Source organism: Cygnus olor, chromosome 2, assembly GCF_009769625.2.
Source record: "Cygnus olor isolate bCygOlo1 chromosome 2, bCygOlo1.pri.v2, whole genome shotgun sequence".
Lineage (NCBI taxonomy): Eukaryota > Metazoa > Chordata > Aves > Anseriformes > Anatidae > Cygnus > Cygnus olor.
This window is the reverse complement of record NC_049170.1, coordinates 160,519,306-160,536,471: the sequence shown is the minus strand read 5'-3', so window position 1 is coordinate 160,536,471 and position 17,166 is coordinate 160,519,306. Positions and strand designations below refer to the sequence as shown.

The following is a 17,166-nucleotide window of genomic DNA, read 5'->3' as shown; positions in this document are numbered from 1 at the left end:
TATGTGGATCACTAACAGGAATCAGCATCAATTTAGAGGAAATGATGTAATATACACCTGCGAACTAAGCACAGGACTAAGTGTCAGGAACTCATGAATAGAGATTTTATTGCTTTCACTAGCTATATTAAATCATTTTTGCTGGCCACTGGCCCTTTTACTCAATGTACAAAAATGGAGCTTAAGGAATCTGCAGTCTTCATTGGAAAGGCAACAGCTAATATTTGTACATATGAAATATTGCTGATAAGTGCTTATGAAGGTTATTTTAAGGACAAGCCAAAACATCATATTGGAATGGTGCTTTAAATGAAAGAGGCAATGCAAAAACATCACCACTAGCTCCAATTTTAATACAACAACGCCAGGAAATTGTGCTCATGTTGCTGAACTGACATGGGAATCTTGAGCTCTAATTCTTAGCAGATTAGGTAGACAGGAAGCTTTAATCACAGGCACTGAGATACTGCAATAGGAAGTTCAGACTGCACTTCCTTCATGTAGGAATCGATGACTCTTGTCAACAGGAAAATGTGTTGTACACAGGCCTGTTTGCATTTCCTACATTCCTGATGGGCTTTGGGATAAAGCATTTGCTGAGAAACGAGTACCAAAACTATACTCAACTGTAGCACAGCTGAATGGTTCAGAAGACTCCTAGGTTCTGTCCCATCAGCAGTAGCCTACAATTGCCTACAGTCTTAGGGAAAGGATTCACAATACTAACTATGCCCCTGAGGCTAATGAGAAATTGAACATTTCCCGTTACATCATCAGTATGTGCTTTTCATCTATTGCCCAGCTGTGAATACGAGCTGTAAGGTTTTTTTAAAGCAAAATTGGTGGTGTTAATGCTATTGAGTATGCATCTACATTAACTGTATATTTACTGGTAGAGGTTTCTTGGGCACAAGGGTTCAGAAACCACCTGTGCAAAAATTCACGTTGAGATACAGGTTTCTATTCCAATCCAAACTTACATATTCCCATAAATTTTATTTTGGCTCCCCTGCTGACATGCTACCTACTGTGAGAGTGTTATAGGAGGGAAAACAGGTGGTTTTAGATTTAGTGCATATTTCATTTTGGAGGACAGGCCTCCAGTTGCATTTTACCTACTCAACATTGCATTTCAGCAAGATGGGAAAATACTTGCAAATGAACCTTTGCATGCAGAGTGGAGGTTATAGGACACTTTCTCCAGTGGCCATTGTTCAACATCTCTGGAAAAAGGAGGGAACTGATAATCCCAAGTAATCATAGAATCATGGATCATATAATTAAGCTCTTTGTGACAGCTGATTAGAAACTCCAGTACTAAAGGACCACATGGGTTCTCTGAATAGTTCTGCAGTTCCGTTACTTCCATCCTGCTTCTTTTTTGTTTTTCAACTTTACTTGAAACATGACGTATTCACCTAGTCTGGAAACATGCATAGTAAGAGCAGTCTTACAACCTGGGCTACAATATGTTCTGCAAGCCTGTAGTGCCCCCGTCTTCCCCAGCACCATAGCTGCCAGGCCTCTGGTGCTGTGAGTTTGCTTCATAAGAAATCGCCCATTTGTGAGTTACCTTGGCAGTTAGTTTTAGGTCAGGACCTCAGAACTGTAGCATCCCTAGAAATGCAGCTCCCACAATTTCACAGGTGTGTTCAGTACTGTTCGAAATCTAAAGCTTTCTTTGCCAACTGACTCCAGGACCCCGACTGCCAGTGTCACAGCAGACTGCACCCAGCCCATGATGTTCCTCTGGGGAGTTTACACTTTGCCTCTGCTTGTTGTGCTTGTCCATAACAGGTGGGTATGTGGGAGGGTTGTGCTGGGTTGAATTAAGAGCATTGTATTACCACTACATACTTCCCCACTCTAGGCCCTGACTAAGACAAAGTGCCCAAGAAGAAGTGAATATGTCTATTGACCGATTGTAAAGGTGAGAGAGGATCTCCAAAGCCCATTGTCACTGCTGCCATCTGAAAGACAGTAAAGACAGAGTTCAGTCTGTTGGAGCTGAGCATACTACGGCTGTTTGTAAAAACTCAAGCAGAGCGGCGGCACAGGGAACCTGCGAGAGAGGCCTCTCCTTCCTTGCCCCTCACTGCCTGGTCCCAAGGACTGTCCAGCGCTGGGACCCTGCAGATTCCAGTCCCACCAGGTCAGGGTGGAGTTGTGCTGCTGCCACTGCCTCAGGAAGCAGGGTCTTCTCCCAGGGGGGACTCAAGGCAATAGTAACCTCTGCAACCACTGTCGTTGATTCACCCCCAGCATTTAAAAAGGAGCCCCTCAACTAGATCAGCCACTCAGAAACATGCACAGCCCTGAAAGGCCAGAGCTGCTTAATGTGGCAAGCACATCCACAGTGACACTTCATTAAAAATATCCAAGACCCCAAAGCTGTAATTTTGGGATTCCTAACTTTGAATAGGAGGCAGTGATATCTGTTCAAGAAATCTCCAAAGGAAGGGAGATTTAAATGGCTATTAAGGGTTCTCCCAGTACATAGGCCTTCCAGCGTTAACAGGAACAGCCAACTGAACTTCCCAGTGAGGCTGGCAGGGTACCTGGGTGAAGGGGAGGGAAATGGGTCCGCACTGTTGATAACACGAGGGAGAGGGGTACCCTCCCCTCAAGCAGAAGAGATGGGGGAAGGATACACAGTAACCCTAGGCACCACCTTAAATGTAAGTTGAAGGTGAAACCCACAGCAAATTCTCTGGCTTCTGGTGATTCAAGAAACATTTAGGCAGCCAACAGGTGAGAAAATTTCTCCCCAACAGGAGAAAAAACTCTGGGGGCAATTTGTACAGGTGAGTAAAGGGCATTTCTTTAGAGGGCTCAGGACTGTATACTTTAATTTCACTGTGGAAACAGAAGTGCTTTCACCTGGCTCCGGGCAGGCCTCAGGGCTGTGCTCTGGTTCTAAGTGCAAAAAGAACTCCACCTTGTTGGGGAGAGTAAGACAGAAAGAGCATCTCAGAAGGTCTCTCACCTGCAGGTTGGTGAGTTGCTGTTGCTGGTGGGCGATGGTTTGCTTCACCAGCACACTCTTGATACTCTGCTCCATCGCATACTTCTTTGCCTAGGAAGAAACACAGACTTTGTAGTCACAGCCTAATACCGCAGAACAGGGAATGACGTTTGATTTCACACCATAGCTCCCCAGAACCACACAACTGGCTGCCAATGGTGCTTTCTGATGCTCCAGCCCTAAGCTCTAAGGCACTGAACATTAGCCGGTGGCAAACAGCTTACTAATGCCTTGGTCTGCATCTTGGAGTTGCGAGCCCTGAAATACAGCATAATGCTTGAGCAGAGGATTGGATGGACTCAATCTGCAGCAGGCACAACGTTAGGAAAGCAGCATGCACTACACACTCAGCATTTTCCCTCTTCCTCCCTCTGCCCCTTAGATCCCACCATAGCACCTTACCTGCTGGGATGAGGGCAGGACAGATAGCCTCCTTCAAGTCCTTTCCACTCAGAGAACATCTGGACAAAGAGGTTCTACAAAAGGGAAGGGGGCTCCTAATCCCCATGCCCAGTCTCTTGACTGTGCGCTACCCCTCCCTTTCTTTATCATATTTGGACTATTCAAATTTAGAGGACCCACTGCTCTCTTGCTCACTAAAATGCTCCAGCTCTCTTTCTCCAATTCCTAGGCTGAGGACACAAAGCTGAGTTGTCTTTTTTGTTCAGTCTTCTATAAATTTGACAAAGCCTGAGCTTTACACTCAGTGGTGTTAACATGAGGCTCTTTGTCAAGGGAAACCTAATACCCACACGTGCCTGTTCCCAGTGGAGGGTACAAACACATTCAGCCAACCCCTCAGGCACCTGCTTTCCATGGCTGTACGTGTTTGGGAGGTGCCAGGGAACAGTAGGCTCTAAACCGTGGATTTGAGACGTGTGCTTCGGAAACCTGGAAACGGACAAGGGGATTTACATCTGTCAGCTATGGAGAAGCCAGAGGAAACGAGGCCGTTTCACACTGTGAGCCAAACACACACACAAGCAGCTTCAGCATTACGGGAACATTCACATGAAGCCTACCCAGAACAATGCTATACTTGCCTCAACTGAATACATAACGCACCTATCCCACAATTCCCACATTCCTTGGTTTTGTTTCCTTCCCCCTCTTTTCCCAGTTCTGCTCTCCTCAGCAAGCAAGGCACCACTCTCTCTCACCAGCAAAGTGGGCCAGAAGTCGGCAGTAACCTCCCCACCGGCTGTACAAAACAGGACCAACAACCAAAAATCAGAGCTGGTCTGAAATTTTATCTAGATTGAGACACGTCGATTCAAGTGGGGTTGAAAATACTTGCCACATGCTACTGGGTCTCTTTACATGGAAAGGAGCGTAAGGGAAAAACAGACTGTAATGTTTGTGTGTGGACAGAATAAAAGATCAGCTGGAGCATATCAGAAACCTATTTCTTGTGGTGCAGTCTTCTCTTCACAGTAACTTTATGGCAGTTGCACAGTGTCTCAGAATTACAATATGTTCTTAAGTTGTTATGATTACTTATGATTTTGATTTTTTTTTTTTTTTAAGGAAAAGCACTCCCCCTACCACAACAGGGAATTCCCTGTTGTGCTCCCCAAAAAGCATCTATAAACTCCAAACCAAGATACAGTTCTCGGGCACAATTTTGAAGATGTGAATCCACACAGATTACAGTCATTATCCCATATGTAATCTTGACAGGTGAGCTTTTTTTTTTTTTTAGTAACATCAGGAAAAAATGTGAGCTTAAAAAAAAAAGAACCAACCAACCAAAAAAGAATGCTAAGATGTAAGTTCATGTCAAGTATACTCACTTTCTGGAGAGCTTCCTGCTGTTCTGGTGTGAGGGGAGGAAGCCCCAGCTTAGCTGCTGTGCTTTGTCCATTTTCCATCTTAATGGACTCTGTACCCTAAAAAAACAGAAACACACTCATGGAAAAGCTATTCCCACAAATCTGACCCATTTCTTCATTCCCAGAAACTCAACGCACTTGTCAGAGTCTTAGGAAGACTTTTTAGCCAATTATTAGTAACTCATGAAAAACTGTTTTTTACTATTATAGCCACTTCCCATGGGAGAGCTATCCCACCAACTGTACAAATTGATGAACAGGTTGGATACTTAACCTAAAGAGTTCCCTAAACATCATATTTTCAGTGAAGAAAAACGCAATAAACCCCAGTCTTCACTTATATCATCTCCATCCTACATCTCAACAGTTAAATTCTATCAAATGTAACTGTATATTCTCCTTCCATCTCTTCCCATACTGTTTTTTTACCCTTGATTTCTCAAGTTCTCTTTTTAAAATCTTCTCTTAAAGTTCTCCAAATTTCACACACTGTTCTAGGTACTGAGTCACAAATAAACATTCCCATACTTGGTATGATGCATATTACCTGCACATGCAGACACTCAAACCCAACATTAGAGCAGACCTAGAAAGAAGCTTCTGGGCCACTGGACTAATTTTTGTGTGTGTGATTTCACAGATGTACATGCAACTAACAAACCTTAGCCTTCTTTGGGTCTTAGGTATTCTACTGACTTCTTTGCCTCATGCTTGTGCTTTACACTGAAGTTCCTTCCTGTGAAATAACCGCTCAATTATTCCTACCACGTTAAGTAACACTAAGTTTCTCTGAAGTATATACATCAAACTGGTTTTGGTTAAAGCGATTCAACAGCTTGTGTCTTTCTGGTAAGCATCTACCAACTTGTATTCTTAAGGAATAATTCTTTAGTGGCCCAAACATAGTCACATAATTGATAGTCAAAGTAAAGGTGAGGTTATCAATAAAAGCCTGTTAAGATATATCTCAGTTCTCCAGTTAAAAAGAAAACAAACAAAAAAACCACTAAATACTCTAACAAGAACAGACCAAAAAAATAAAAAAGGATCAGAGCCATTCAGACAACAAAACAAGAACAGCTTTCCTGACACAGCAACAAAGCTGTCACATGGGGAAAAAAATAGTACTAAAGTAGTTGGCAGCTTAGCAGAAGAACAGCAAGTATTCCTGCTCATTTGGTTCCCATTCATTCAGAACAGATCATTGGCTCACAGCACTTGCTAGTGAGTTTTCCTGCAGGCACAAATGCTTCTTAAAGACCACTGGTCTTCTCCAGGAAAAAAAAAAAAACACCACACAATTCACTGGAACATCAAGAGCCTACAAATACAATACCAAAACGGAGAACAACAAAAAGCTATTCTTGTATACAGCTGAAGCCTCAGAGAGGAAAAATGCAGTCTTTCGGAAGCAGATCCTGCATCATGTCTGCACACAAACTGCACATTTCATTGCATCTTCTTTATCCTACCACGAGGCAAAGGGGAACACACGTTAATGAACAGACAACCTGCTGCTACAACTCTCAGCATGAGACAACAGAACTGCCAGCTAAGTTTAGTAATAGCAGAGTGCTTCAGGTCTAAGTACACACACTTCAATGAGGAGAGCCACGTGCTGTACATCTGACTGCCCAGGACAACACCAGCACAGTTCCTTCACTGTGTCTACCACAGTAACAGTACAGTACAGGCCAGTTATCCGTTTCCTCCAGCAACACAACTTCATTGACAGTCCTGTTTTTCACTTATATTTTCTGATTTGTTTTATTTACTGATAAAAACAGAATGTTCAGCTTTTGTCAGGGAAGAAAACTACAAAATAGCTGTAAGGTATTTTGAGCAGAAAGATTCTTTCCTGAAGTCATAGATACCACCTAAATATAAGTGAAGCTCGAGCACATCCACATTATTCTCAATATAGAGAAATAATTTGTTATTTTCATGGAAATTTAGAAATAAAACAATGTCAAGTTCAAGTAAACAGCAGAAGAGGTGAGAGAAGAAACATCTTATGCATTCTCAGAAGACATCATGGAGGCACAGACTCAATCTGGTAACAATCTTTGAGTCCTCCCACTAAAAAGGAGTTAAATAAGGGCACCCCCCCCCCCAAATTCGAGGCCTCCTAAGCAGCCTGCTTTATCTAGAGTAATTGCAAGTTCAACATGTAAGATCAGAAGCTTAAGTGTGACAATCCTTAAATATCACAACCACCACGTACCTGCCATGCGGACTGTGATCCCCAGCTGTATTTGTTGGCCCGTTTGCTCCTGTTGCTCATGCACTGGAGTCATGACCACGGTATTATTTTCTACACCACCCTCACTGACACTCCTGATGTTACAGAGGGACCGCACCTACTCCTCCCCTGAGGCAGGGCTGCCACTAATCCTTTCCCACAGCTGATGTGGGGGATGCCTGATGCTAAATGCTTAGTCAGGTCATTAACTAAACTTTTATTTTCCTCTCCGGGTATAAAGTGGGGTCACATTCCTTTTAAGAAAGGAAACCCTAATTAGTGCATGCAGGAAAAGACTATCTTACAACCTGCCACAGCACATACAGTCAGTTCGTTTTCCCTAGCACACACACTGCTTTTTATGTTCTAACCTATTAAACACCACATTTGCCATCACATTACCTAGTCATTCTTTATCTTGAAATCCTCTGGCAATTCATTTACCTTAATGGCTCACAGTCAGGGGAGGTTCAGACTAAGTATCAGGAAAAACTACTTTGCCAAGAGGGCAGTTAAGTCGCTGGAACAGGCTTCTTAGAGAGGTAGCTGATACACCATTCCTGCCCATGCTTAAAAGGAGTTTAGATAAAGCTCTTAATGATGTGTTTTAACTTTGGGTTGGCCCTGAAGTAGTCTGAGGTGGACTTGATCTTTGTCGGTCCCTTCCAACAGGAACTATTTTATTCTAGTCTACATGGCAGCAGCTGAAGTGTTCTATCGGACTAGAGATTTCTTCTGATGAAGAAATGAACTGTGTTCATTTTCCCAACAGAATCTTGCCCATTTCTTGTACAGAACTGGTCTGACTTTGCTTCAAATGTACACACCATCCATAGGGGAACTGCTTTCCTACAGGATCAATGCAACGGAGGAAGAAGCAAGAGCGTGACTACAGCACAATGGTCCCATTGCTGCAGGCACCCATTTCAGAGTCGGACTGCCTTCTTGGCCTAAAGAAGCAGAATCTGGACCTGCCTTTGTTGTTCACCTAAATCCTGTCTCCCAACTCAGTGTTCAGAGCCAACCATTTAAAATACCAGAATGGACAAATAACCTTATCTGTTCAGTAGCAGATACATGTTAGGCTGAACAGACTTGTGCCTGTGAAATGATATCAGTATAAAAGCTACCATGGGGAAACGCTAGATTTTTGCTTTCTGCTATTAACAAATACATCCTTTACTCACTGCACTTTCTCCCAGATTAGCCATTTGTCTCAACTCCATCAGCAACCCATCTGCCTCCTACCAGGCTACAATGCTTCCTTTGTTTTTTAGGAGCTATTAAGGGCAAGGAGTAGGACCTCACCTACCTTAAAAACAAACAAAGCCGCAGGATGAGTTTGATGATGTTCAGAGATATACAGCCTAGATCATTCTTAGTCTCTGTTTTATAGGATCAGTTGAAACTTCTGTTTGTCAGTCTCAAGTTTACCATGAGGTGTTTGAGAGCATTTTCTAGGAACCATGAACATGGAAAGGAGAAGCCAAATAAATCCTCCTAACATAAAAACCTATTCCACAAGCATCTGAATACAGTGTTCTAGAGTTGCAATCACTTCACCGGTCCCTATAGATTGAACTTCACAGCTACTTTAAATAGCCCACATGGACCTAAGGAGAATCAAAGTGCAACAAAAAAAACGATACACGAATCAAAACAGAGATAGTTGGAACCATTTTATGCTTGCAAACTGGGAAACTCAAGTACACAGTACTGATCAAAAGATAGTATTGCACAGTCCAGTTGTAGTCCCAAAGCTGGGGAAAAAAACAAACAAGGAAACCTTGAAGAAAATAGGGAGACCTTCGTGTGGATTTTGACTGTGCACTTATTGGCGCAGTGCACCAGACACGAACCTACGGACAACATGGTCAAATTGAAAACAAATAATCAACAAAGCAATACAGTAATGGCGATCTGTTTGATGCAGGAAGGCTGTATCATCTCAAAGACTAATTCTGATTGTGCAACACTGAAAAAAAAAGTCATTCTGGTTCTTAACTAAGTGGCTAAAAAAAGTTTCCCAGCTTTGTAGGGTCCCCTTCCCATTTCTTTAAATCTTCTGTACATGCTATTGTACAGTCACCTCCTGACACTTCCTTAGTTTCCTTAGGGAAGGCACCTTTTTCTACTGCTATTTCTGTTTCCCCATAGCTTTTAAAAATTGAGTGATTGCAATGTAGGAGTAATGAGATATGGGACAAGCAAAACATAGTGAAAGGCATATCAAGTTTAACAATTCACAACAGAAAAAGCTATTCCAGTGATCACATTTTAGTAGGATTCATAAGAGAGAGACTATCTATATCTACATTTAATGCAATGTTAACATTTGAGCTCACTAGAAGGCATAGCTTCTGAATACTGGTTGATAACATCCAACTTCCAGCACAGATGGAATAATCAAAACTAAGGACAACAAATTGACCTAGAAGTCACAGGGTATTCAAGAAGCTAGACCCAGACACTACTTAACTGGTTGGTTCCAAGCTCTTTGCCATCAAACATCTCTCTGAAGAGACCAAAGATACATACGCCTTTCCTGATCAATGGTACAGCTGTAATGAAAACTTATCACCACATACCTTTTAACACAGTTTCTTCAAGGAAGATTACTAACCTCTCTGTTACTCCAGAGTATTTGAAAAGCAACAGATGATATAAAATGATCCCAATCTCTATTGCCAGTCACAGGAAATTGAGACTATCGCTTCTCTTTTTCCAGGCACATTAGGGTAATACCACTAAGGAGAAAAGGCTTGGCACAATTAATTTGAATCTGCTAGGCGGCAACGTAACAGTACCTGTTGGTGCAGTTGGTGCTTTATGCTAACACCAGCCACCTCGAAAACTGCCTTATTTAAACACATGGAAACAAGAGGGAACAAGAAAAACGCATGAGAAGTTGACAACAGAAGCAGAAGAATGCGAGCTTCCTTTAAAATAGAAATAAATAGAAACTGTATACCTGGTGCTATGAACATTGCTTCTGAGCGTTGCTTGGCCCTTTAAGGTGGTTTGAACTCCAAGAGTTCAGGCACATTCGTTGGAAATTTATTACATGGCTGAGAATTTCTCTGAAGTATAAACACACACAAGAGAAAAAGAAAAATACAGAATCTTGTTTATTTTAGGAACCATAACAAGCAAACAACACAAAAGATTAAATAAGACAGAAGTGGAAAAAGGACTGATGATATTTAGGAGTCATTAACAAACAGAAGCTTCACCTAAAAATACCTGGCCCGTATAATTAGTCTACTCCTTGCTCTATTACTTGCACCAGTGCTTGGGAACCTGCATCGATCTGAATGTTTTCATGCGGCAACACCCCATGCCAGCAGTGAAGTTGGAAGAAGCATCAGCTGAGTGCCTTGTCAGAGGCAGTATTTTTATTCACACAGTAGGCTTACTTTTCAGAAAAAGTCCTCCTTCATGTATATAAAAACATTTAAGGATTTTGCCCCTTATTACTATTTAAATTTGTAGATTCCACTGTAAGTTCCATAACTTTGCAAGTCTTTCTGTGCACTATGACTTTCTGCTATTCCCAAATTACTTTAGCAACTACTACTTTTCACCCCCCCCATGTAGACCACTTTGCTCAGATGGAAGAAACAGCAGAGCTAGTTTCCATGACTGTAAGCATGTGCAACAAATGTACTACCAGAATGGAGAGCATAGGGCATATACAAGTTTTTTGTCAACGCTACCAGATACACTACACAGAGAATGGGCACATATTTAAACCTTTCAAAATGTCACCTTTATAGCATCTCATGACCAAAGTGCTTAAATAAACACATCTGTGTAAACAACATCTCTTTCCTTTAGATGAAAGAGGAAATTAAATGTCACTAATGCTGCCCAGTAGCATATTCGGTTCTCCCTGAGCACCAAATTCAACCAAAGTAAAACTTCTGAAAACATTAAAAGTCTTAAAAACACATGCATACAAATGAACTACATACCCCCAAACAATTCCTTCTGATGCTTTTTCATTTGGTAGATTCCTTCTGATGCCTTGCATTTGATAGAACTACTCTCAGCTCCATCAGAGCTGAGAAAAAAATACCTTCTGGATGTTACCTGTACATGCAGAATGCTCTGCACTGTCACGTATCTGTCACGGAACCCAGAAATCACAACGCGTCTCAATATTTGACTCTCAGAGGAAGAAAACTGCTGTTTCTGACAATCTACAACAGTGCTAAAACGAATTACAACACACATGATCTTATTTCTCTCGATTACAAACAGGACAGTAAGACAAGCCAACACATTCATCCTTTCCTAAAGGAAAGGCTGCTTCCCCTGACCATCGTCTCACCTCCTTATCAACAAGTCAACAATTGTCCAATCAAGTTGTCAATTTGTCAATCAGCAACAGCAAGAAGTTCAACAACAGAAAATGCTGGGTTCTGCACCTGGGTTGGAACAATGCCGGACACAGGTCTGGGCGGGGAGATGCGTGGCTGGAGAGCAGCGCTGCACAAAGGGATCTGGGGGTGCTGGTGACAGCAGGCTCAACGTGAGCCAGCTGAGTGCTCCAGCAGCCAAGAGGGCGAAGCACATTTTGGGGTGCAATAAACACAGCACAGCCAGCTGGTCAAAGGAGATGATTGTCTCGCTATATTTAGTGTTGGCATCACCTCGAAAGTTTTGTGCACTTCTGGGTTCCACAATATAAAAAGGCTGTTAAGGTCCTTAACATCATGGAGAAGAGGGCAACAAAGCTGGTAAAAGGGCTGGAAGGCATGTCCTGCGAGGACACGTGGGTTGTCTCGTCTGGAGAAAAGAAGGCTAAGAGGCGACCTCATTGCTCTCTGCAGCTTCCCGAGGAAACAGAGAGGGAGGTGTTGGTTCTTCTTCCTGGTAACCGATGATAAAATGTGAGGGAATGGCACAAAGCTGTGTCAAGGGAGGTTCAGACTGGACATTAGGAAAGATTTCTTTATTGTGAGGATGGTTGAACACTAGGACAGGCTTCCTTCCTAGAGGCAGTTAATGCCCCATGCCTGTCCATGTTCCAGAGGCATTTGTATAATGCCCTCAGTAATACGCTTTAACTTTGGTTAGCCCTGACGTGCTCAGGCAGTTGGACTGGCTGATCTTTGTAGGTCCCTTCCAACTGCACTATTCTATTCCAAACCCTTCAGCTAGTACGTGCAGCTGTAGAGCTTGCATATAGCTTCAACATGCATGCTGGGTTCCCCTGCACTGCAAGTTCTACAAGACCCACCGCTGGGTGCTCCTCTCTCCCTCCCAGAGGAAGCTCCAACCACTCGTAGTGCCAGGCAGAGCGTGCAGTCACAGCACACAAACACACGGCCCCAAATTAGTTCTCAGGTCTGTTTAAAAAAGTTAACCATCCTGACAAGAGGTATTCACAAGAAATTTGCCTTAGCCTCATTAAAATACAAACAGATCCACGGAAACCTGTAGTAACAACATCAGTGCTCTGGAACTGCACAGAACACCCAAGTGAACTTAATTTTGGCTGATAAAGCTTGCTACCACTTCTCCGGCAGAGAACATGCACGCCTCCTACGGGAAAGGACCAATTATCTAACAGAGCTGTGATTTTAAGACTGCAAAAAGAACGACAGGTAAGCAATTGCACGAGTATATTATGTGATGACAGAAAGGTCCAACTACATTACTGAACGCACAGAAATCAGGTAAGTACCAAAACGGCAAGCACTGTTTATCATTCTAAAGTACCACCACAGTGGGCGAGGAGACTACCGAGCTTTCAAGGAGCATCTGCAATGAAATTGTATCAAGAATCAGTGCTTAAAGCTACAGCACACAACACTCACGGCACTGCTACCAAAAGCAGTGGCACCAAACGTTTCCGGCACTGAAATGGTTTAAAATATAAGTTTCTTCAGCAAGACGTTAATTATTTAACCAGTTATAACTATGTATTCCATTTCTACTGCAACAAGGTACCGACTAAATTACTGAATAAATTAAATGAAAATTGCATTAATTATCAATTACACCTTTATAAGAACTCTGTATTTACTGCCCACTGTCTCCACAGGTGGCACACACAGATAGTCCGCTCTGTGTTGTTGCACTATATGGTCCCCCTGGAAGGGGACAGGATGCATTAGGCGCTGCACACCATCTCACACGCACACACACTGCTCAGCCTGACTGACTGGGCATGCGGACAATAACAAAGAGGGAGAAAAAAAGTTGTTGCAGCTATGATGGCAGGAGGAAGAGAGCCTGCCATGCCGGAAATCTGCCTGTATTGCAGAGGTGCATGGCCTGTAACACTGGGCGGATAACGGAATCAAGAGCAGGCAGATCTCACCCAGGAGAGCAACGGGGCGTGTTACAACAGGCTGGGTAAGAAAATGCAGTAGTACGCATCTTTTATGCGTATCAATACGTATGTTTCATTGTAATCAACAGCTTTAACAATTCTATGATTATATTCAGAAAATTAGCTGCAAGCAAAATCTAAGTTTACCAAACTCCAGAACTGTGCTGGGTTCCTCTTTATTGAGGTTACTTTGTCCTTAATTCTCAAGCTTTTCTAGATAGCCATCATGATTTAAATTGTCCCTGAACAACAAGAAGAAACTATTGCAGCTGTCCTGATAAAAGCAATCCCTGCAGAAGCACTGAACTTACTTTAGGGCAATTTTCTGCTGGTATCATAGAGCAGCCTGTCTTCTTTCCAGCATGGAAAGGAGATTTACAGGAGAGAGGCACTAACACTGAACGTGGCAGGAAAGATGCCAGTGATCACACAAGAAGTGATTGCTGGGACATTTGAATTCTTTGTTTTAAGGACCACTAACACTAGGTCCATGTGTCAGGTTTGGTTTTTTTGTTTGTTTTTTTAAGCACAAGGTAAAACACATAGTGGCACAAATCCTGATGAATTAACACGTGATATTGGATGTTCAGATCCACTTTCCAGTAAGATCAGAGCAGAACTCACATAAAAACACATGGATTATTAAAAAAACGACTTGGAAGTGCTTTAACTCAATGTGTGAAGCTGACGAGAACGAATGCTCTATTTCAGAAGTTTAACAGCTCCGAAGTTCAAAATAAACTTCATACCACCAACACTGAACCCAGCATGAATAAACGCATGCAGCACTCTGGCAAGCCAGTATGCTTGCTCCTGAAAGGCTGTCTTTTACACTGTCACTTAAACACTGATATACCACCTCATCTGGGAGCAAGTGAAGTAAGAAAGGCATTTCTTCCCATCTCAAGGTTTGTGTTCTTGCTCTAACAAGATCTTTAACTAATCCTTCCAGTTTTCTTTGGTCCCAGTATCTGAGTCTTCTCAAAACACGATGGAAGTGACAGATTTACCAACACACACGTAGTTTACATCAACTACTCTGAATTCTTCTGTAGCCAAACACTGCTGAAAAAGAGCTGCACATTAGAATCATAGAATCACCTAGGCTGGAATGGACCTTCAAGATCACGAAGTCCAACCTTCAACCTGACCTACTGAGTCCCAACACTAAGCCATGTCCACCCATCTCTTAAATACCTCCAAGGATGGGGACTCCACCACTTCCCATTCCAGTGCTCAAGCACCCTTTCTGTGAATAAGGTGATAGATTAAAAAATATGCACCTTACTCCTTGCCTCCCATACATCACAGTATTTATGTGCTTCCTTTGGTCACAAGACTGCTGCTGCCAATTTCTAGGGCTCACCTACAGACCAGTGCTATCTCCTTGCCCCTGCTTATACAGCCTCCCATTACAGTAACACCAGCTCTGAAGGTAAATTTTAAGAACTGGCTCTATGAAGAGCCAATGTAACTCTCACTCCCGGTTCCAGGAATAACGGCAGCCTCACTAAGGCTTCCTTTGACCCTGGTGCAATGCTTCACCTGTGACAGGACCATAACTCTGAGTGGGAATGTCCATTCTGAACAAACAGTGCAAGCTAACAGGTTTCAGCTTGAATGCCTGGTGCTTGATTAAAAATAATCAGACTCAATGTTTACTGTACTCTGCTCAACTCTTAAAAATAGGCATTCCAAATACCAGGTTCATAGAAAAGTAACTCAATAGTTTCTTTTATAGCGTTGATTAAATCAGTTTATGATAGGCAATATACATACATAAGTAGAACCCCTGACGCACAGAAAATTATTTTCCTTTTTTATGTTGTAAAGCACTGGTGATTTCCAGTAAACAAGCATACAACTCTAAGAGCCTTCTGTTTGCCCAGCCACCGCATCACTTCCCTTGCATGCAGCAAAACCATGCAGCGGCTTGTTGTTATAGAGTTAGCAAGTTATTTTAGTTTTGAAACGCGTGTATTGTCCTTTTAAAATATGCATATACCAAAATATACAGTGACACCAGAGAAACTGGCTGAAACAATGTGCTGTGAGATAAAGGACTGCCATTACCTTAACGTGGGGTGTCCTCACACATCCTAAGAAATATAACACTCCCTTGGATTTTGATCATCTTTGGATTCACATTTATCCTCACATGCTCAAAGCCTGAACACTCATTCCCAGCTTTAACTTGGCAAAAACCCTAATCTAATAAAGTCCTAACCAAGCAAGGATAAGACAGGAATCAAAGTGTGAGTTGTCTGCATTAACTCCTGATTATGAGCACCAATATTTGCAAATCCAAAAAAGGAAGACCATAAAAAACAACTCCTTTGCAGTTCAAAGAGAGACTTTTTAGAGAGTTCAAAAGTAGCAGCTTCAGAATTAGTATGATTTGTGACCAAAAAAAAAAAAACACACCAGCAAACACTGAAAACAATGGGGGGGCAGAAAAAAAAAAAACATTAAGAAATATCCTGCTGTGTCACACCAGCAGTCCATCCAGCCCCCTTAGCAGCAGACGGTATCTGCAGGGAGCATGAGAGCCTGGCCACCTGCTTTGCAGTTTCCCAACATCCACAACTATTGTACTACAGGCTACCTTCCCTAGCAGCTTGACACCTAAGAGGTTACGTATTTTCATTTTGCACAACTCCATACACTACTCCGTATTTCACTAAGAATAAGAAGGACTAGGATGAGGAATGCTGAATAACGCCCTACTGAACTACTTAATTTCTACGATTTAAGACTAACTCGCACAGAAAATAAGTCAGTCTCTGAAATGAGACTATTCTGGTGTCTTACAACATTAGTGGCCACTTCAGCAGAAGTCTAAAGAACCTTCTGAAAACACAATGAACTCTCATGAAAGTTGATAACGTCGGGATCCTTTCATGAGTAGGTAAAATAAACAATAGCAAATATAAAAATAACCACCGGGTACGGGGCATCACGTCCCTCTGGTCAATAAAGGTAACCCACAGCTCACATCTTAGCCTCAGCGCCGCACACTACAAGGCTCTGTGGAAGAGAAATTCCTACTAAAACCCTCTCAAGAAGCCCCACCACCTACCTGGACCTTTCTAAACACGCAGGTTCGTGAAACCATCACACGAACCGGTACGAACCGGCCTGCGCGTACCTCAGCACGGGGAGAACTCAGGTCCCACCCAAAACCCCGCCGCACCCCGGGCGCCACACGCCCGCCTGCGGAGCCGCCGGCCCGGGCCCCTTGGGCAGCCCCGGGCTCGCCCTGCCCAGATCCGGCCCCGCGCTCCTTGCGGCCGGAGGCGGCCGGTGAGCTCCGCCGGGGCTGCGGCTCCCGGGGAGGGCAGCGCGGCGCCCCAGCCCCGCCCGCTGCGCGAGGAAGGCGGCCTCGGGGAGCAGGAGGCGCGGCCCCGCCGCCCGAAAGGAGGCCCGCCGGCACCGAGCGCACAGCGCCGCCGGGCCCCGGCCTGCCCCCGCCGGCCCGGGAGAGCCGCGGGCGCACCGGGCGGAGGCCGGCACGGACGGCGCCCCCGAGGGATCCGGGCCGGGCCGAGCCGCCCGCCCAGCAGCGCGGCGCCGCCACTCACCAGGGAGATGGTGGTCGTGGCCGCCATCTTGTCCACCCCGTCGGCACGGAGCGCGCCGCTCTCGCGAGAACTTCAGGGCGCGCGCGGAACGGCGAGCTCTCGCGAGCGCTCCTCAGGCAAGCGGCGGGAGGGCGTCTCGCGAG

General features: G+C 43.8%; 1 protein-coding gene across 6 annotated transcripts in view; it reads right to left on the bottom strand.

The window, feature by feature from the left end:
• Positions 1–17,166, bottom strand: part of PUF60 (poly(U) binding splicing factor 60) — a 27,177-nt gene extending 10,011 nt beyond the window's left edge. The window contains exons 1-4 of one of the 6 annotated variants that reach the window (XM_040547577.1): positions 17,024–17,166; positions 4,819–4,914; positions 2,987–3,076; positions 1,920–1,970 (exon numbers count right to left, since the gene is read on the bottom strand). In XM_040547577.1, coding sequence (XP_040403511.1) covers positions 1,920–1,970; positions 2,987–3,076; positions 4,819–4,914; positions 17,024–17,050 — 264 coding nt within the window. In that variant the 5' untranslated portion in view covers positions 17,051–17,166. Of the gene's footprint in view, positions 1–1,919; positions 1,971–2,986; positions 3,077–4,818; positions 4,915–7,081; positions 7,101–10,070; positions 10,090–16,521; positions 16,656–17,023 lie in introns of those variants that run through there. The other 5 variants (XM_040547576.1, XM_040547579.1, XM_040547575.1 and 2 more) reach the window with 5 other exon arrangements.